The following is a 23,667-nucleotide window of genomic DNA, read 5'->3' as shown; positions in this document are numbered from 1 at the left end:
GAGAGATACACAAAGGTGTATTTCAAAGTGGATTTGTTTCTAAGCAGTCCCATTCTTTTTATATTAGTTCATCCTCAAGGTAGTTTTTATAAAAGAAGTTTGGAATAAGAGAACCAAGATCCTTCTTTTATTTAAAAATAGATCTTGTAAATATATACTTAATTTGTAATATTGTAGTGGTGTTACGTATTTTTATATGCAAAACTGATGAAACATATTTGTGAATATTGTCATTCCCTGATAAAGTTGATACATTCATGTAGTGTAACTTTCTTATTTTCACATAATTTTATTTAAGACTAATTGTGTGGTTCTTAAAAGGAATTAAATTTATATACTTGAAAATTGGTTCCCAAAACTTGATATGATATAAATATATATATTTTTTATTAAAAATACATATATATTTTTAATTGTCTTACTATACATTAGTCAAAGTAATTTCCTATTTTTCACTACATTATTTTCCATTCTTCGTTACATTAATGTATAAGAGCGATTTGGAAAGTTTGCTACTTGATACAGAGATAGGGTTTGGGTTTGCTACCTGGTCAAAATCGTGATTTGTAGTTAATGTAATATCCATTAGATGGCATACTAAACAGTTTCCAACAAGTCTTCTCAGTTATTTAATTGTGGTTAAAAGGTAGTATAGATGAGTGTTGTTGTTTTGTGCAAAATGGATAGAATCAAAGATAGAGCAGTAATAAAATATTTTGTTGTGAAAGGTTCAAACCCAACAGATATAAAAAAGGAGATTCAAAATTAAATGAACCTTCTCCATCATTTTAGACAGTAAAAAAGTGAGCAGCTGAATTCAAACGCAGTTCAAACTTCCATCTTTGATAATGAACTTTCAGGCAGTCACCATAATTGATGAAAAAATCACAAAAATCAATAATGTGGTATATTAAAAAATCGACAATTGAAGATAAGCGAACTTTCAAAAATATCAGTAGACAATACTCACAACATCTTACAGGAGCATTTGTGTATGAGAAATGCTATCAGTGTGATGGATGTTGTGTTTGTTTGCTACTCACTTGAATGAACATTTCTCAGCAGTGTTTGGACTGTTCAATCGTAATTCAACTGAATTTTTGCAATGTTTCATTACTGCTAATTAAACATGGATTCATTATTTACAGCTTGAGATGAAACAACACTTAAAATAGTGGGTCGAAACCAGTAGAAGTGCTCCAAAGGCAAAAAGTGTTCGATCAGCGGGAAAAGTCATGGCTACTGTTTTTTGGGATGTTTGTGGTGTGGTGATGGAAAAAGGAAAAACAATCACTGCAGATTATTATGCAGCATTGTTGGAGCAACTGAAGGAGACCATTAAGATCAAACATACACATTTGGGCAAGAAAAAAGTGTTTTTTCACCATGATAATGCACCCATGCATGTCTTCTATTGTTGCTGCTAAAACTGATGAACTGGGCTTCGAATTACTTCCACATGCACCATATTCACCAGATTTAGCTCTAAGTGATTATTTCCTGTTCTAGAATTTGAAGAAATGGCTTGGTGGGTAAAGATTTGCCTCAAATGATGAAGTCATAGTTTAGACAGACACCTATTCTACAGAGCTTGAGAAGTCGTCTTTTAATGAAGGAATAAATAAGCTGGAAAAGTGATGGACTAAGTGAATTACATTAAAAGGTGACTATGTGAAAAAATTAAAAAAAATTTGCTAAGAGATGTTGTGTTTTCTTTCTTAACCCATGAACTTTCCATACTGCCATTGTATCAGCATCATCAGGGAATGACAATATTCACAATGTTTTGTCAGTTTTACATATAAAAAACACATATCATACCACAATTTTACAAATTAAAAAATATATCTACAAGCAATGCACAAGCAAATTGCTGTTTATCTGGTCAAAATTTAGGCCTGCACATATCCCACATAAATTTATATGTAAGTATATATAAATATACTATTATTTTGTAATCATAGAATTTTTAATTTTTCTTTATGGTTTTGTTAACAATAAAGATCTTGGTTAAAATTAATTTATAACATTAAAATTTTTTTTGTGGTTAATTTAGTTTGATGATCCTGAGAAATGATGACAAATAAATTAGAAACCATTTTATTTATCCATGAAAAATTTAATTAAAAATTTTCATAAATGTAAAATTCAGTTAGTATAAATTAAATAGGCAATTTTTCCTTTGTAAAGGGGTATTTGTGAATATAGAGTAATAATTAATGGTCAAAAATCCAGATCTCAAAATTTGAGGTAAGCAATGTTTACATGTTTTGTTCTATTTAATTACTTTGAATTATGCAATCATAAAATAACTTACATCATTCATAATAATTGTGCCCTCAATAGCCAACAGTAAGTCCTTCAAGGTTTTTCTTACAATGGATATTACTTTCTGCATTCTATCTATTTCCTGTCTTAAAAATATATTCATGGATGATAATATGCCCATAATCTTCAATCTGAAAAAGACATTAAACCAATAAATATGTGGCTAATTTTACTGATAACTTAATAAATTGAAAAAAAAAACAGTTGTTCAGACTGTGCTTCTTCTAATATAAGGTAAAAATGTAAAGTATGTAACAAAGAGATTTAAAATTCTTTCATTGTACTGAGTATTCCACCTAAGAAGGTTGCTATTTTGGGAGACAATTCTAAATCTAAAAATAAATCAATAAATATAGGTCCAGAAAAATACTCTGGTCTTGATTTAAAAATTTACACCTTCTGAAATATTTCAACCTGATTATTGCTCCTTAGGTGGTAAAATATATTAACATTTTTTGGACTCTAATTATGGTAAAAAAGTGTCTTAAAAATTGTTTGACTAAAAATTATTCAAAAAATGCATTTCAGAACTACACCTCAAATATTTTTTCAGAAAAATCAAATAAAACTAAAAAATATTCATTCAAAAAGTAATTTTTTGGATTTATCATATAATAACTATTAAATTGCAAAATTTGACTTCAATTAAAAGCAGAAAGAGTCAAGCAAATACAGAAAAGTCAGAATGCATTCTGATATGACATTTAAAATTATGATTATTATAACTTTTTTAATTGAATATAATTAATTTAAGCTACTAGTTTATATGATTGACCAAATAAATTGAAATTTTTAAAGTAGTCTATATTATTTTCCATACAGTACCAATGTACTGGTATCAATTTGGAAAATTTTGTCAACTGTGTTAACAATGCTTCACTTACTCATTTGTGCTGGATAAGTAGAGTATGTGTTTGAATTTTACAATGGAAATGCAAAAGCTTTTTAAAAAAATTATTTGTGAGTGGTACTCTTTCTAGTTAGTGCTAATATTACTAATAATAAGGTCATGAACAAGAAGATGAATTTGAAAATATTCATGTTACAAGTTTACAAAGACTATTTCTAAAACTTATGTTCAGCAAACATTGCATTTTCATGGATTCTAACATTTTATACATAGAAAGTGCAGAATCTTCAAACCAGGACCATTATGCTGCAGAAATGTAATTTTATGAAACACTGTATACCTTTATGAAGCTATTTTAGTCCATGATTGTAAGAACGATATCTGAAATTCTTATGAGTTGTCAAAAGAAAATCCACATGGTACTATGAATGTGTGGTATGGTATATGATGAACATAGTTAATTGGTCCTTTCATATTAGAACATATATGGCAAAGTTGCCAAGAACGTTTACAGAATGAATTCTTTTCTTTACTGCAAAATGTCCCACTAGCAAAATGAATGAGCATGTATTTTCAGTACAACAGAGCTCCTCCCAGTTTCACTTATCATGTCACACAGTTTTTAAATGAATAATTAGTGGAAAAATGGATTGGTTATGAAGAATCTGTTAGCTGGCCATCAAGAACTACAGACTTCACTCTCTGTTAAGACTATTCTTTATGAAATTGTATGAAAGGGAGATTTATATACTCAATGTTAATAAAGAAGAGTTGATCACTAGAATTTTAAATACTACCTGCACTCACTCATAGAGGAATATGGATATGTTTTGAGCCCGAGCAACATAAATATTAGTAAATAAACTAAGATGTGAATCAATTTGAATGACTGAGTTTTTTAACGTTTGATAAAGGCTAATGTAGTTAAATTTGTTTTATTTTCAAAAATATCTTCAAGACAAATCAATTAAAAACTTTTACTAGTTTGAATAATGATTCTGAATTTTTGTTTGACTGTTATTTAGAATTGCAAAAAGGTCTCTCTCACATTTTGCTTTTAAAGTCAAATTTCTCAAACTAGTATTTATTTTTTACTGAATCTATTTTAATTATTTTGACGGAATTATATTCATATAACAAACTGCTAGAGAATTACATCTCAATTATCCTTCTCTCAATACTTTGACTATTATTGAATATTCTAGTGAAGATTACATAACTCATGCATATCACACCATATGTAGAGTAATTTATAGTATTCTACAAGTTCTGTATTTCCTGTAACATATCAGACAAATGGAATGAATTTTGGATGTCCCAGGGATGTCATATGATGAATGGTAACTTGTCTTATCATTAAAAGAGCAGATCATGATCAAATGTGATATATGATGAATAAGTATAGTAGATTGTTAGTGGTACTAAAACTATTTGGTTAATTATTATTTTTAAAGGAAAGTACTGGATTGTGGTGTATATAAATGGCAAGTATACATAGTTTGTCTTAATATTGGATGCACAGCTTATTATCAGAAATTTGCAAAATTATAAGTTTTGAACGAATTAATATTTTCAAATTTAATTATTACCAAATGTTTAAATTATGGCACATTAACACCATCACACATAACTTTTGGTATAAAAGACAAGCACTCTAGTTTTTTAATTTTCAGAAAGTTAGATTAAAAAAAAAGATAACCAATTATGTATAAAAATTATTCAATTTTATAAGTATCTAACAAAAGGGGAAGATTATTTGTAGCTTTACACTACATATTTGTCCTGAATATTTCTTTTAGGTGTAACGTACATTTCTTTTGGACAAACATAGATTCTCTGAAGAAAAATTGCTAATCAGAGTTGGCTTCTCTTGAGAGAATGATCTTCACTGTAAATCTAGTCTCTATGATAAAGTGAGTGGAGCTATCACTTTGAGAAATGATTATCTCCACTGCCTTGGTAACATAGTATAGTGAAGTGCAACAATATGTTTGGCTCAGTGAAAGGCATCAGAAAAGCACTTTACACTTTCTGAAGTGAGCCTAACATGGGATGCTTGTTTTCTTAAAAATGGTTAGCTTGATATCTCTTGTCAGGTTATTTTTTTTTTATGGTGCTTACAATGTTGATCAATTTTTGTGCCTGTGTATAAATTAATAGTTATAATTCATTTTTTAATTTTTGTTATAATTAGAAGTAAAATATCATGTTTAAATAAATTAAGTGAAATATAAATGAAGTGTAAAATTATGCTTAATGTTTAATCAAATAGCATTTATTTGATTTGTGTTTTTAGATTTAGCAAACTTATTAAGAAAAAAGAAATCATAGTACGACAAAATTTATTTTATGAGCATTGCAGGAAATTATTCCTGATTATTTATTATTATAACTAATAAAACTGACTATTAAATAAAGTCATGTCTGAAATTAAATTATGTACTTGTGTTTATTACCGCACCGCCACTTTTCTTATTCAAATTCTTCAGATTTCATGAGAAAATGAATAATAACATTTATTTAAGGTGGAATAAGTATATTTTTTAAATGAAATATAAAAATTACAAAACACTTCAGATTATGTTGACTTCGTGTACTGACGAATTGTACGTATGTCAACATAACCTATGCCTGCTTTCCTCGTTTAATTAATGTCAAATAGCGTATAAGGCATATTTAACGTTAACTAGACAAGGTTAACGAGCATAGGTTAAGTTATGTTGATAAATGTTCGATTGGTCAGTACACGGACATATTCTAAAGGACAACATAATCTAAACAACCTACTCTCGCTTCGTTCACTTGCAGACATTTTTTTTTTTTGTTTAAAACACTGTAATAATACGTTTATACATTGTTTTTTGACAAAGATGTTGCATTAAAAAAAATGAAGAAGTGGTAGAGTGGTAACAAAAAAGTAACCTAAGTTGGACCAATTACAGCATTCCTAACTTTTCTTTTTTATTGTGATAGAGAAATGAATTTTGTAGTTTGTGAAAAAAATTAAAATTTAGTTATGAATAAAACTTGTGTTATTGTTAAGGATTCTATTGTAATAATAAAAGATGTTATATTTAACATTGTATTTCAATATGCAACACATCATATTCATGGTGAAACATGAAAACTAAAGAATGATTCCTTAAAATGACAGCCCAATTAAGCGTTACAAAGGCAATTGAGGCCCAAATTCTCAGGCTAAGTTGGGCCAAGAAAGAAGTGCAAGATTAGTCTTCTCTTCGATTATTCTGACTAAAAATTGATATATTTCTTACACTAATGAGAAAATATTTCAACTTAATCAATGTTTAATTACTTTCTTATTTTAACTATATTTACTTCTTTCATAGTTTCTTTTTAATTACCTGCAGCAAAGATTCCTGCAACTCACTATGGTTCCTGCTGACAATATAGGAAGAAATCATCTTAGTAGAAATTATAATTATTACAAACACCCAAGTTGAGTTTTGTTTCAGTTGGTAGCAGTAAGTGACCACATTATTTTCTAAATACAAGTGAGAGTAAGAAAAAGCATCTGCAAGAAGCTCAACATTATTCAGTTCTGATGGTACATCATACAGTGTTAGTCTTGTTTCTTTTAGAACTGAAATTGCCAATTCCTCTTTAATGCTCTTATGACTTTCAGGTAATCTTTTGTCATTGTACTAAGATACTGTGTATTCCTACCACTTCTTAGCCGTTTCTTCTAATAGCCCTTCTATTTGGATCTCAGAAATTTAGTGCAATATATTTTAACTAAACAAATAATAATAATATAATTATTTCATCAAAGGTAAAATAATTGTATCTTCATTCAGATACAATGTTTCTTATTTAATAAATCATTATTTTATACATTTAATACTTATTTCCTTCTCAAATTCATAGCATTTTTCCTTCAATTAGTTTCCCTTAACTGTTTTGTTTTTAACTTCAACATTTTTTATTTCTGATTATCTACAGTTCCTTCTTTAATCTTTTTACATTTTTAAATTTTATTTTGTGCTTTATGATTTTCTAAATTTTTTTATATTTTTTATTAACATTTTCCCTGTTGCTTATTTACTTCTTTTTACAGTTATTTAAATTAATAATTTAAAACATTTTGAATTAAAAATAATAATTTTTTTTTTTGTCTTCAGTCATTGAATGCAGCTTGATGCAGCTCTCCAAGATTCCCTATCTAGTGCTGCTAGTCGTTTCATTTCAGTATACCCTCTACATCCTACATCCCTAACAATTTGTTTTACATATTCCAAACGTGGCCTGCCTACACAATTTTTTCCTTCTACCTGTCCTTCCAATATTAAAGTGACTATTCCAGGATGCCTTAGTATGTGGCCTATAAGTCTGTCTCTTCTTTTAACTATATTTTTCCAAATGCTTCTTTCTTCATCTATTTGCCGCGATAACTCTTCATTTGTCACTTTATCCACCCATCTGTTGTTTAACATTCTCCTATAGTACCACATTTCAAAAGCTTCTAATCTTTTCTTCTCAGATACTCCAAGTAATTTATCATCCAAGTTTCACTTCCATATAAAGCGACACTCCAAACATATACTTTCAAAGATCTTTTCCTGACATTTAAATTATTTTTGATGTAAACAAATTATATTTCTTACTGAAGGCTCGTTTCGCTTGTGCTATTCGGCATTTTATATCGCTCCTGCTTCGTCCATCTTTAGTAATTCTACTTCCCAAATAACAAAATTCTTCTACCTCCATAATCTTTTCTCCTCCTATTTTCACATTTAGTGGTCCATCTTTGTTATTTCTACTACATTTCATTACTTTTGTTTTGTTCTTGTTTATTTTCATGTGATAGTTCTTGCGTAGGACTTCATCTATGCCGTTCATTGTTTCTTCTAAATCCTTTTTATTCTCGGCTAGAATTACTATATCATCAGCAAATCGTAGCATCTTTATCTTTTCACCTTGTACTGTTACTCCGAATCTAAATTGTTCTTTAACATCATTAACTGCTAGTTCCATGTAAAGATTAAAAAGTAATGGAGATAGGGAACATCCTTGTCGGACTCCCTTTCTTATTACGGCTTCTTTCTTATGTTCTTCAATTATTACTGTTGCTGTTTGGTTCCTGTACATGTTAGCAATTGTTCTTCTATCTCTGTATTTGAACCATAGTTTTTTTAAAATGCTGAATATTTTATTCCAGTCTATGTTATCGAATGCCTTTTCTAGGTCTATAAACGCCAAGTATGTTGGTTTGTTTTTGTTTAATCTTCCTTCTACTATTAATCTGAGGCCTAAAATTGCTTCCCTTGTCTCTATACTTTTCCTGAAACCAAATTGGTCTTCTCCTAACACTTCTTCCACTCTCCTCTCAATTCTTCTGTACAGAATTCTAGTTAAGATTTTTGATGCATGACTAGTTAAACTAATTGTTCTGTATTCTTCGCATTTATCTGCCCCTGCTTTCTTTGGTATCATGACTATAACACTTTTTTTGAAGTCTGACGGAAATTCCCCTTTTTCATAAATATTACACACCAGTTTGTATAATCTATCAATCACTTCCTCAGCTGCACTGCGCAGTAATTCTACAGGTATTCCGTCTATTCCAGGAGCCTTTCTGCCATTTAAATCTTTTAATGCGCTCTTAAATTCAGATCTCAGTATTGTTTCTCCAATTTCATCCTCCTCAACTTCCTCTTCTTCCTCTATAACACCATTTTCTAATTCATTTCTTCCGTATAACTCTTCAATATATTCCACCCATCTATCGACTTTACCTTTCGTATTATATATTGGTGTACCATCTTTGTTTAACACATTATTCGATTTTAATTTATGTACCCCAAAATTTTCCTTAACTTTCCTGTATGCTCCGTCTATTTTACCAATGTTCATTTCTCTTTCCACTTCTGAACACTTTTCTTTAATCCACTCTTCTTTCGCCAGTTTGCACTTCCTGTTTATAGCATTTCTTAATTGCCGATAGTTCCTTTTACTTTCTTCATCACTAGAATTCTTATATTTTCTACGTTCATCCATCAGCTGCAATATATCGTCTGAAACCCAAGGTTTTCTACCAGTTCTCTTTATTCCGCCTAAGTTCGCTTCTGCTGATTTAAGAATTTCCTTTTTAACATTCTCCCATTCTACTTCTACATTTTCTCCCTTATCTTTTTTACTCAGACCTCTTGCGATGTCCTCCTCAAAAATCTTCTTTACCTCCTCTTCCTCAAGCTTCTCTAAATTCCACAGATTCATCTGACTTTTTCTTCAGGTTTTTAAACCCCAATCTACATTTCATTATCACCAAATTATGGTCGCTATCAATGTCTGCTCCAGGGTAAGTTTTGCAGTCAACGAGTTGATTTCTAAATCTTTGCTTAACCGTGATATAATCTATCTGATACCTTGCAGTATTGCCTGGCTTTTTCCAAGTGTATATTCTTCTATTATGATTTTTAAATTGGGTGTTGGCAATTACTAAATTATACTTCGTGCAAAACTCTATAAGTCGGTCCCCTCTTTCATTCCTTTTGCCCAGCCCGTATTCACCCACTATATTTCTTTCCTTGCCTTTTCCAATGCTTGCATTCCAATCTCCAACTATTATTAAATTTTCATCTCCTTTTACATGTTTAATTGCTTCATCAATCTCTTCGTATACACACTCTATCTCATCATCATCATGGGTGCTTGTAGACATATAGACGTTAACAATCGTTGTCGGTTTAGGTTTTGATTTTATCCTTATTACAATGATTCTATCGCTATGCGTTTTGAAATACTCTACTCTCTTCCCTATCTTCTTATTCATTATGAAACCTACTCCTGCCTGCCCATTATTTGAAGCTGAGTTAATTATTCTAAAATCACCTGACCAAAAGTCGCCTTCCTCTTCTCACCGAACCTCACTAATTCCTACTACATCTACATTTATCCTATCCATTTCCCTTTTTAAATTTTCTAGCCTACCAACCTTTTTTAAACTTCTAACATTCCACGCTCTGACTCGTAGAATGTTAGTTTTTAATTTTCTGGTGACCCCTTCCTTAGTAGTCCCCACCTGGAGATCCGAGATCCGGGACTAGTTTTTCTCCGGAATATTTTACCAAGGAAGGCGCCTCAATCATTGCTGTATGAAAATGCAGAGAGCCAAATTCTCTTGGAAAAAAAAGCAGCTGTAGTTTTCCATTGCTTTCAGCTGCGCAGTACTCAAGAGGACTGAGAGATGTTGATATGGCTGTTTAAATCATTCTGACTCACGCTCCTAACAACTACTGAAAGAGCTGCTACCCTCTTTCAGGAATCATTCCTTAGTCTGGCTCTCAACAGATACCTCTCCGATATGGTTGCACCTTTGGTCCAGCTACTTTGTATCCCTGAGTACTCAAGCCCACTCACCAACAGCAAGGTCTCATGATTCAAGAGGAGGAAAAATAATAATAATAAAATAAAATGTAATAATCTAAGTGTAATAATTATGATTACATAATTTTATTGTGATTCACCTTTCTTTAACTTCAAATGGGTCATAATCTTTGGGTAGTTTGCTTAACATTTCAGTACTCTGCCTAGTAACTGCAGCCTCACGTGTCTCACCCCCTCCACCAGATGATTCCTTTGGTTGAATTGATATTATGGTATCCAGTAATGTCTTAGTTGTGTTACTTTGATACCTGAAATAAAAAAAAAAAATAAGAAAGTAAATACATAATAAAATTATTTAACTGAATCAGCACACATGATAAAAGTAAGAAATGACTGAAACTTTTACCCTGTAATTATCTAATATGGTACACACAACAATCACAATCAATCATATAAGAAATTATAATCCATCACAATAAGATATTGTATTTATTAACTGTAAATATTAAAGAATAAAACTGGGGATGGACAGGTGAAATTATAAGCAAAATTAAAAGAATTGCAACAATCACTGGACAGGTTTAAAGAACAATGACGAAACAAATATGCAAAAAATGTTCAGATTACAATTATTGTAGATAATTGTAGACATTTAATTTTAATGAAATATTTAATCTTAATTTAATATTCACCATTATTTTGCATGATCTACAATAAAAATTATAATCATATGATAATATATATATGTACAAATACGTTATTTTTAACAATTTCCTTGCTCAGGTGTTTTAATCTCATAATTGTTTTTGATCCCCAACTGCTGTGCAGTCTTCATCTAACAAAAACTGCTTGTAGAGAAATTCCTCTTCCTGGACTTTGGAATAAATTGTAATAAGTTCAGATATCAGAATATTTACTATTCATTTTGTAAAAATTCTATGATATTCATACAATAAAAAATATATTTTTTTGTTAATTTTAGATTGCCTATAAGGATTCACTTAATTAATGCAACATTAGTCCCCTTGAACTGAGACATAGTACTGCTTTCCTAGTTTACTTTAAACATATGGTGCATGGCAAGATGAGCAATGAGAACATTAATAATTTAGTTTAATGTAACAGCTAACCCTAGAATGGATCATATGCACTATATAATAAATTGGTTTTTGTAAGTTATGAAAATTATAATAATTTTATAATACATGCACAACCACATTAAAATAATCTGATAATTATTTTAAAACATAAAAACTCAAACATACATTTAAAAAAAATATTTTTTAGATCCTTTCTTCTAATATTCCCCTTGTAGATTTGATTAATCTATTTGGAAAAAAAAAGTAAAATTAAACTTTTGATATTGATTTTTCACATAGAATGGTACTTGTTGTCCAGTCTACAGTAATTTCAACCAAAATCAAATGAAAGTTTTGTCTTGTGATCAAAGACGAATTGTTTAATATCTTGTTTCATTAACATTTCTGCTGTTTACATGCTACAAGAGAGCAAACAAAAGAAACTGCTTATATACTCTAGCAATACATGACCTGGTAAAAATATAATAGAATACTAACGTTATATCAGCATTTGAATGTAGACCATAAGCACTAGGTGGATCAGTGGGGGACATTAGTTCAAATGCATCAAGATAATCACCGATTTGTTGGAACTGCATTATTTTATATCCAGGAGTGAAAAAGAATGCCTCTGAAAACATAGCGTCTGAAAACCAAACTTTGGCAAATGTAATTAGCAATCGCTTATCATAGTCATCGGTGACACGACCCCCATACTGGACTTCTCCTAACATATACCTATTAAAAATAAACAAAAATAAAATCAGTAATATAGTTATTAATCTAAATTTAATGTGTTAATGAACAGTAATTCCTGAAATGCTAATTTACTAATTATGATTACCAAAGAGTTTACCTTACTTGCTGCCAGAAAAATTTCACCTTTTTAACCTAATTTTTAACAACACAGTTATTATAAGAGCCATGCTTTAAGTGGACTTCCATATCTAGAAAACTGTCATTTTTAGAAATTAACAATAGATTCATATTCCACATTCATGAATAATGAAATATAAATAACATGAATAATAATTAAATTAATGAACAATTAGAAAATGACAATTGGCTCTCAAAAGTTTATTTTCATAGTTCATTCAATTCAATATTTCCCAGGCGTTTTATATAAACAATAATGTATAAAAAAGACAGTAGATGATGTTAAAAAGCAGAAAAATCAGGTAATCAATCATTTTTTAGTCAAACATAGCTAAGAGACTATGTTTGTTCTCAATGCTACATTAAAATAAATTTTAAACATTTACAAATTTTTAATAAATAATGTATCCGACTCTAATCTTATAATCTGATGAAATAGCAGTGCACTAGAAAGCACTTGTAATGAAAATGTAGAAAATAAGATCTTTTTTAAAGTATTTTAAAATGTTTATAGACCTATGCTGCTGTAATGTGATAAAATGTTTATCTTTAATGGAAATAATGGAGCTGTTCATTAATCAAATTGGCTGAAAAAATAAGATGCTTATTCTAATTTCATTCTTATTTTCTAATAAAAGAAAGTAGGAAAAAAAAATCATCTATCAGCGCAGAATTATTACTGCAATTTGAAACTTTAAAAAAGTAAAAACTACCAAGATTCAAAACAAGTCACACCACCTTTTAGGTAATTTTGTTTGCATTTATTGATATTAAATGATAGTTTTTTTTACAACTTTTTAAGTGTTATTTTGATGAGAAAGAAAAAAAGACACCATTTTCTTATCTTTCTGTAGTGAAGCTTGAATTTGATCCCTTACCATTAAATAACTACTGCACCAATCTTAATGACATTTTTTACACAAACCATTCTAATAACTTATCACACTTTCAAATTTCAGATTTATATCTTTTTTAAATAATTTTATCTTCATTCCTAATCAACATAGGAACATGGGTCTTCATGGTTATTTTAAATTGAATATGATATTTTATAAAAGTTATTGGTAACTTCAATTTTTTAATAGTGTTTTTTATATATGGAGAATAAAGTATTTTAAGTGAGCTGCTAAAAGAGTTAAAGATTGCGCTGTGGTCTATTCTTTCTCTGACTGTCTACCTGTGAATGTGATGTCAAACTTATAAAATTATTTAAAATGAAAATTCTAAGCCTACATCAATTTTACATGATGCATGTAATAGAATAAGTTGATTGAAGACCATTTTAAAATAATTTGGGACACTATCTCTTAAAAAAATTGAATTATGATTGTACAAGGTAGATAAAATAATATCATACCACATCACATAGATGGTAAATTATTAATTTCAAATTAAAATAGTGATCACAGAAAAATCTCACAAGTATTATTTAATACTTACAATTAACTATTCACAACCAAATAAATAACAATATGACATTTAAGTAGTGATATAGCACTAATATTTTTTAGCTCATTTCTAAAGCTGAAGAACTTGATTTCATCTAAACACAATTGCCACTTCTTTAATTTAAGAGTAATTATGTTCTGTACCAAAACATTACCAAATTCAAAAAAATAATGAATAAATTTTGTTAAAGATAAAAATAATAATTAAATTTAGAATTACCTCACTGTGGTCCAGCTGACGCCTACTTTTGGATCAATTTCATCCAGATGGTTTTGTATAAATAGGGTTGATGCATACCAGTCTGCATAATTAAATTCATACGGAATATTCCATCCAATCGGTCCAAATTTTCTTCGCTCCTGGACAACAGTGTGTAAGAATGACACTGCATACAACATTGGCAAGTACTGGAAGGCTCTGCTGAAATCTAACATATCTTGGCCCATTGTGCTGTAAGTACGTTTCAGACCAGCACGAACACCTTCAAAAACCACAAAGCAAGGTTAATCTCTATCCTTACAACATCATGAGAAAGTAGGTCACAGCAGTTATTTAGGTATTAACTGCAACATATGAAAAGGTCTTACATTACATCTTTTTACTTAATCTGAATATTGTTCTAATTCCTAGAGTTGTCATAACAAATTACTTTTTAATGCTATAGGTTTTGATTGAATCAGCATAGACTTTCTAATTTACCTTTCTTATTTTAGATAAAAATTTAATAGTGACTTTCCCAGTCGGAAAATACTCCAAGAAATAAAACCATTCACATGAGAAAATTGATTTGGTCATTGTCTTCTTTACTAAAAAAAATATCTTTATTTGACTGGGTCATTTGTTCCACCCCAAGAGACCGCTGTCCTTTAATTAGTATTACTTCTTCAGTAAAATTCTACCCTCTGTTTTTACACAGAAATTATCTAAAACACAGCATAAATTTTTGTATTCTTATATATGTGTTCTACAAATAGCCTATTGTAAGACAGCTTCTGCACATCTGTCATTCTCCTGATCTGCTTTTGCCATTAATTGATTTTCCGTTGAGACTTTTTAAGTGCCATATTTTTTTCTGAAACTTCAAAAATTAATCCATCTTAAGGCTCATATGAATGAATGCACAAAGTATTTAACCTTCATTTGCTTTGTGAATGATGTAGCAAAGATCAGAATTGTTTATTTTTTATTTTTATGTCTTGAAATGTAGTGAATATTAATCAGTTGGGGCTTATACTACTTTAACTTTTTATGACTAGCAGGATTGTTTATCAATCTACCATATTGTTTATTATGTTAACTTTTTTTAATAAATATAATTACGTGTGAACTATAGTGGATTAAGTGTCACACAACATCGATCGACTGTATTTTTTTACAAAAATACAGTTTATTCTGAGTTTGCCTTTTGTCTTTATCAACAAATTTGGACTTGGTTAGGTTATCTCATCACCTTCTCACAATCAAACAAGATCTGAACACACTCTCACTGTTAGAGATTAAAATATATTCTTGATATATGTTTAGCCAAAAATGATGCATTATTATCAACTCTACTTATTTTATTGATTACAGCTTAAACTAAAAATTAATTCAAAGTAAACTACATAAAAGTATCTTTACTTACGCAAAGACAAACATTTTTGGTCTACTACTGTGGTGGTTACTAAAACAGTTACTCCAATAAACAGAAAATTTTATGGAATTTTTTCTGTAATTATGAAACTGGTACTTTAAAAGCTGATTTTGTAAAATAGATCAATAAATAAAAAAAAACCGTTATTTCATAACGAAATGGATGGAATAAACAATTTTTTATAAAATATTTTGTTCAGATGATATACTTTTTAATGTCTTAAAAGTAAAATGTTTAAAATAAGAAGACTGGTTAAACCTGTCTGTTATATGTGACGATCATTAAAACTGTAACAAAAATTATTATCCACCTATTAATTAAAAAAAACATGTATATTTAATTTTATTGCTTTTGATAACTTATGTTACAATGCAGTTCTACATTATTTGCTTACAATTAATTATCCCATTGGATGATGATTCTTCTCAGACTGACGGAACTGTCAAAAGATGAATTAATACTTCAAAAGGCAGAACTCTAACTTCACACAGACATTTTCTTGTTGTGCACACACAGGAGATGGAGTGGACACAAAAGCCACTGACTGTAAACATTCTGCGGTGCAGTGCATTATTCTAACTGCACGTGTAAGTGGTTTTCTCTAGAATTGAAGTATTTTTCATGTTATATGTGCCTTGATAACTTTGATGACCAATAATTTTGAGGATAAAAGAATTAAAGATGCAAACTAGTCATCAGATTGAAATAATTCAGCTGAAGAAATTACAGAAAATTGAGGGCTTGTTGTAGAGAGTTGTTGTTCATTAGAGACTAATCAGGTTTCTGGTTAACTTTAAAAACTTAAGGCTTTTTTAATTGGTCATAGTAGTCAAGAAATACACAATAAAACTGTTATAATCATAACATTTGAAATGCTGGCAGTCTTCCAAAAAAAGTGTGGTTTTAACTGTCAGTCATGAGTATTCCAAGAAAACCTTCAAAGGTTTTAGCTCAAAGTTGGTGGCTCCAGTGAGGTAAGGATATTGTAGCATAATAATTCATACTCACAATTCAATTTCTCAATACCAGTAGTAAAAAAAGCTGATAAATGTGTAGTAAATAATCTTGAAAATAACAGTCAACTCTGTTATCTTTAGTGTACCAGTACAGATTCTAAATCCCTATCCTTGAATAGGGAATATATATTAGAAAATATATATAAAATTCACATATATATTAGAAAATATATTTGGCAGGAAATTTATCATTTACTTTTGGCCACAGTTTTGAAGAAACTGGTTTAGAAAGAACGCAAGTATCACAAATCAATTCAATTCAGATACTCCCTAAAAAATAAAATCAGTTAATATCATTTCATTCACTGTCTAGAATATGAATTATGAAAAAAAATCTGTATGTGATATAAAGCTAAAAAAGCATATAAGGAGTTTTTAGTATCATATAAATATTTTGCAAATGTGTCTCATAGTGTGAGTGTAGATCTGTAACTTGTATATGGTTTGAAAAAACTATAGCCCATTTGCATCCCCAGATGCAAATGTTCCTCTCTGAGGAAAGTTTTGGAGTTAGTAAAAGAGCAGATAACATTTGAAAGGAGCATTTGGGCTCTTTGTGTAGTCATGAAAAATTTAGGCTTCTGGTGGAAAAAAGCTTAAACAAAGATTTTGATTGAGAATTATGATATAAGAGATAAAAGATTGCATATCTGCGCTTCATAATGTGATACAGAAAAAAAAAAATCCAGTTATTTATATAGATGAAGCCTATATACATTATTCCCAAAGGGTCCAGAATGAACCATTGTTCATTCTGGAGTTTCATTGTTCTGCAGAAGGGCTGAACCCCGACGGGGAGTCTTATTCTTTAAGACTTTGGGGGTTGGCGTCTCCACAGGCCTAGCCTCTGCAGCTATTCTTCCCACTATACAGTGAGCTGCAGAACACTTTACATTATACACATATACTACACCAAGAACACTACATATATTACAACATACACACTCACACAATTACATAACAACATCCTACACTGATATTTCTTACATTAACACTCGGTGGTGTTGCGACATCTTTCGAAATGCAACCGTAACCCAAGGTGGGAACAAATCGTGCCGATGGGTGAATGGCTCTACGTAGTGAGTCTTGAACGATGTCCTCTGGGCACCAGGGCGAACCCAGTTGTACTTAGCTCTAGCTCCAGTACGCGTGCGCTCTGCTGGAGTGGTCCATTTTTCGCCGGTACTCGTGGGACCAAAATTTCTGATCTATATTAAATCCCAAGATGGTTGGTGGTCCATCTGAAAAAACCACCAAATTAAGTCTTGCGAAGAGACCTCGATCAGCTTTGTCTGACGAGGATAAAAGTCCTATGGAAGAGAACTACAAATCTTTAGACTTGAACACTAAAAATATTCGATTCGTTGTTCTCCGAAATAGTCAGGAAGGTGGCTCCCTCCAAAAGGTTTCACCTTTCCTAATAAATAAAACTGTAACAGGTGCAAGTGGCTCCCCGAAGAACATCAGGAAATTACGCGACGGATCGATTCTGGTTGAAACATTCAACGACGAACAGAGTCGATCTATCTTACGTCTCCGTAATATGGGTGGTATAAATATAAGTGCAGAATGCCACAAAACGTTAAATACGAGCCGGGGTGTAATTTTTTGTCGAGACCTTTTAGATATACATATCAATGAAATAGTTGACGAGCTTTGCCACCAAGATGTTGAAGTGAAACGTATTATGAAACGGCAGAACGGAACAGAAGAACCGACACCGTCTCTTATATTAACATTTAATCTCCCTGTTCCACCAGAAAAGATTAAAGTGGGTTACATCTCGGTTCGGGTACGACCATTCATACCTAACCCACGGCGATGTTTCAGATGCCAAGGTTTTGGTCACACTACAACATCTTGTACAAAAACTGAGATCTGTGCTCGATGTGCTAAAGAAGGTCACAATGACACTAATTGCGAAGAAAGTGAAAAATGCGGAAACTGCAGTGGTCCACATACAGCCCGCTCCCGAGATTGCCCAATCTTTAAAGAAGAAAAGGCAATTCTCAAAATCTGTACGGAGCAAAAGCTATCTTTTCCGGCCGCACGAAGAGAATACAAAAAGTTAAACAATTCACGGAACCTAGTTAAACCAGATGTATCTTTTGCCACCGCTACATCTAAACAAATTCCTACAAATGTTAATAATCAGCAGTGCGGATCCTGCAATGAGCTTAAAAAACTTGTTCAGATGCTTTCTGATCAAGTAGCTTCACTTACAGCCACTATCTCAGAGCTGACAAAGATGAAGAAAACGTCTTTCGTCGCAGTTAGTGAATCCAACAGTGTGATACACACGAAAGTTCCTGGCTCCCAAAGTCGTACCGGCACGAGTAGCGACTATCACAGCTGGCAGTAAGCCACCTAATACGCTCCCCGTAAAGGGAACCCACATTACCACCACCTCTGGGATGTTAACTGCAGCATCCCATTCAAATAAATCTCCTCCACCATCACCTCATTTACTGGAGGATATGGTTGAAGAACCACCCGACCCTAGGGCATCGGAGTTCTTTAAAATAAAAAATACAAAAAAGAAAAACCGAATCACCTACAACTAATTTTTATATAATTTCCGAAATTTAATTTTTTTATTTATTTTTTTACACTTATGAACATTATTCAGTGGAATGTTAGAGGTATTCGGTCCCGCATTGAAGATATTAGAGTACTAGCGCACGCACATGATCCACTAATCATGTGTTTCTAAGAAACTCACCTTCTACAACATGACCGAATTACACTCAGAGGATACTTCTGTGAGAGATACGACTGCCTAATAGACAGTAGGGAGAGTGGTGGAGTAGCGATTTTCATGAAGAATGGGGTGTCAGCTACAAGAATTCAACTAACCACTGTCATTCCTGCTATTGCAGTAAAGGTCTCTATTCCCTTCAAATTGCATATCTGCAATCTGTATCTCTTACCGAACATTGAGTTCAGTGCTTTAGATGTCTCAAATCTCCTCACGCAAATACCATCTCCATCGTTAATAGTAGGAGACTTCAATGCCCATCATATTTCCTGGGGCTCAACCTTCTGCTCCACTCGAGGAAATATGATAAACAGATTGAGACAAGATTTTGACCTTTGCCTACTGAATAATGGATCACACACATTCATGTCCTTATCAACTGGTACTGTATCTAACCTTGATCTTTCCATATGCTCACCGAATGTGCTCCCTCATTTTAATTGGTCTGTTTGTGATGACTTTCACGGCAGTGATCATAGACCAATTATTATTGGTTTCGGTGTAGACTGCGAGATTAAAAGAAGGCCACGGAGATGGATTGTTGAAAAGGCAGATTGGAACGGATACCATAAAGCATTCCAATCTCAGTATGACGATGGAGCGAACATCCTCGACCAATATTCTTCTTTTACGTCCATGATACTTGAGAATGCCAACAGATATATCCCACAAACATCGGGTAAGCCTAGACGCCCTTTCGTTCCATGGTGGAACGATGATTGCAAAAATGCTATTAGGAATCGACGACAAGCACTACGTAAATTTAATCGTAGGCATACAACAGAACATCTAAATTTATACCGCAGGGCTAGAGCGGTGTGCCGTCGAGTATTCTTGGACGCTAAGAGGAATTCATGGACGAAATACGTGAACACTATCTCACGCACTACTCCCACGTCTACTTTATGGAAGAAAATTCGTGCAATTTTCGGATCACCGAAACAATCTATTCTCGGTCTTATTGATGAACGAGAACTCCTTTCATCATCCTCGGAAGTGGCAAATAGTCTAGCAAAATCTTTCCGCTCGGTGTCTCTCACCTCATCATATAATAACGATTTTCAACGGTACAAGATACAAATAGAAGTATTATCGTTAAACATTGGTGATTCGGTTGGTGAAATAAACACTCCATTCGTATTTAAAGAATTGTTACATGCACTTAAAAATTCACGGGACACTTCCCCTGGACCGGACAACATTCGCCTTTCCATGCTTTCACACCTTCCTAATTCGGCACTACAACAACTTTTGAATATTTTCAACGGTTTATTCTCCGAACAAGTCTTCCCACCCGGCTGGTCAGAAGCATTTATTATACCAGTACTAAAACCTGGTAAAGACCAAACGAACCCCTCAAGCTACCGCCCTATTTCATTAACAAGCGTTTTGTGTAAAATAATGGAGAGAATGGTAAACCGCAGACTTACATGGTACTTGGAGAAACATGGCTTTCTATCTCCAGAACAGTGTGGTTTTCGTCAAGGACGATCTTCTATTGACCATTTAGTGTCACTAGAAACAGCCATACAAAACGCTTTCATAAATCGGCAGCACCTCGTCGCTATCTTCTTCGATATAAAAAAGACGTATGACACAGCCTGGCGACGTAGTATTCTTAACACTCTCAAAGAATGGGGAATCAAGGGCAATATGCTTGCTTTTATCCGGGGATTCGTAAATCACCGAACGGCTCGTGTTCGTGTGGATGATTCGCTCTCAGATAGTGTCATCTTGGAGAATGGAGTGCCCCAAGGTAGTGTATTAAGTGCCACCTTATTTTCTGTAGCCATAAACGATATTACCAAATGTGTGCAGGCTCCTGTCTCATGCTCTCTATTTGCTGACGACTTTGCTATCTACATTGCAAGCCGTTCAGCACCTACAGCAGAGAGACTACTGCAGAACACTATATCTCACCTTGAAGGTTGGTCCAGGATTACTGGTTTCACATTTTCATCCGAAAAAACAAAATGTGTAGTTTTTTCTCGGCTACGAAACCATTCTATTCCGCAAATATTTCTGAACGGAGAGACTATTACTATCTCTACTTACGTCAAGTTTTTAGGTTTATTTTTTGATAGCCGTCTTACTTGGGTCAAACATTTAAAAGAATTGAAAACAAAATGTTCCAAACTTCTAGATATGATGCGAGTCCTTACTAACACCAACTGGGGAGCCGATAGATCATGTATGATACGTTTTTACTATTCCTTTGTTCGCTCCCGTTTAGATTATGGTTGTGTCGCCTACTCTTCAGCTCGTCAAACCGTGCTTAAAATGCTGGAAAGTGTACATCATGCTTTCCTTCGGCTTGCCACAGGCGCGTTTACATCAAGTCCTGTCGCAAGCTTACTTGTAGACACTGTGGTGAACCATCACTTTGGGATAGACGAGACCAGCTCTTATTATCTTATTTTGCTCGTCTCAGAGGACAGCCAAATCACCCGGTTCTTGAGTCAGTCTTTAGAAATCCTAATCTAGGAAAGTATGAGGACCATCCACGTCGTACTGCACCTGTAGGTGTCCGTACCTGGCGTCTGCTGCAGCATATAAATGTTGACACACCGTCATTCTTTCCTATGTACCCTTGCTCATATCCTCCATGGAGAATAAACCTCATAAATTTTAATTTTGACCTGACTGCATACAATAAACAATCAACACCATCTATTGTCTTTCAACAAATGTTTCAGTGTGTTCTCTCCAAGATGAAACCAGACGCGGTTGTATACACTGATGGATCGAAACAAAACGATACAGTTGGGTGTGCATTTGTTGTCAATGAGAGAACTTATATGTTTGGTCTCCCCGGTATTACGAGTGTGTTTACTGCTGAACTATACGCTATAAATAAGGCTCTAAACATCATTAACCCTAAATAAAGAAAAATTCTTATTTGCAGTGACTCGTGTAATGCTCTCCATGCCTTAAAAAACTTTTATTCTAAACATCCTATCGTCATTGAAATTTATAACGCAATCGCTGAGTTGAATAATCGCAACACAGAATTAAGTTTTTGCTGGGTCCCTAGCCACGTAGGGATTCCAGGTAATGAACATGCAGATTCCGCTGCCAAAGAAGCATGTAACCAGCCTCCTTTCACCACCCGAGTTGCTACTTCTGATTTCATAAACTATGTAAAACAATTATGAAGAGCAAGGTGGCAAGGTGATTGGACGGCTACCATTGATAATAAACTCCGTCAGATTAAAGATTCTGTGTTACCATGGGACTCCTCATACAGAAAACCCCGGCGTGAGGAAGTAGTTCTCTGTCGATTGCGGATAGGACACACGAGGGTCACACACGAGTACCTGTTTACAAGAGGACAACCATCTCTATGCACACGATGCAACTGCCTTGTGACTGTGTACCACATACTCGTGGACTGCGTATGTTATGCGACATTACGTCGTAAATTTAAACTACCCAACATCCGTGGTATCTTGCGTAATGATAAAGAGGTTTTAAACCGGATGTTTCTGTTTTTACGTAGTATAGGGTTAATACAAAAAATTTAATTAGTATGTATTGTTTTGTAATTGTATGTATTGTCCTATGTATTGTTTTGTTATCCGAGTAGCGAGCCTTTTACACTCCCTATCGGAATTTTGTTTTTTATATATATATATATATATTCATATTTTTTTGTTTTTTTGTTTGTTTTTTAAATTCGTCTGTGATATTAGTTGTAAGATTTTTGTGATATTAGTTGTAAGACTTTAAACATAATAGTTTTAAGTTTTATTTCTTTTTAGGTTTAAGTTTTATTTCTTTTTAGTTTTAAGTTTTATTTATTTTTAATATAATAGTTTTTAACGTAGTTTTAAGTTACATGTTAGTGTTTTTGTTATCCGAGAATGGGCCTTTTACACCCATTCCGGATTTTGTTTCCTGTGATAGTAGTTTTAAGTTTTAATTTTATGTAACAATTTTAATTACTTTTATTTATTTATTTATTTTCCGGGCGATGATAACGTCCAACCGTTTTTCGCCCTAAAAAAAAAAAAAAAAAAAGGCTGAAAGCTCCTGTTTCTAAAGTGAGTCAAGCAATAATAGTTTGTGAGAGGAGAAGACTGTTTTATTGAAGTCAGTCAAAAAACAAGCGATTACAATGACAATATTAATTTTAATAATTTTCAAAAATGGGTTTTGTCTCAATTGCTACTGAATTTGTCACAGAGATCTGTAATGGTCATGCACAATGCACCATATCCCAATATTCAAATAAATCTAGCCTCTAATTTGAATTCAAAATACAAGACATGATCAACTGGATCATTAAAAACAAGATATCTTTTTCACATGAAATGTTCAAATCTGAATTG

At 32.3% G+C, this 23,667-nt stretch overlaps 1 protein-coding gene across 1 annotated transcript in view; it reads right to left on the bottom strand.

The window, feature by feature from the left end:
* kl-3 (dynein heavy chain 8, axonemal kl-3) overlaps window positions 1-23,667 on the bottom strand; it is a 744,292-nt gene that overhangs the window by 12,976 nt on the left and 707,649 nt on the right. Inside the window, exons 34-37 of the mRNA XM_075354364.1 lie at window positions 14,149-14,410; window positions 12,103-12,342; window positions 10,666-10,833; window positions 2,318-2,459 (exon numbers count right to left, since the gene is read on the bottom strand). Of these exons, the coding sequence (XP_075210479.1) occupies window positions 2,318-2,459; window positions 10,666-10,833; window positions 12,103-12,342; window positions 14,149-14,410 (812 nt within the window). The remainder of the gene's footprint in view (window positions 1-2,317; window positions 2,460-10,665; window positions 10,834-12,102; window positions 12,343-14,148; window positions 14,411-23,667) is intronic.

This window comes from Lycorma delicatula, chromosome 1 (genome assembly GCF_047948215.1).
Source record: "Lycorma delicatula isolate Av1 chromosome 1, ASM4794821v1, whole genome shotgun sequence".
NCBI lineage: Eukaryota > Metazoa > Arthropoda > Insecta > Hemiptera > Fulgoridae > Lycorma > Lycorma delicatula.
The sequence above is the reverse complement of the archived record's forward strand: the minus strand, read 5'-3'. Positions and strand labels throughout refer to the sequence as shown.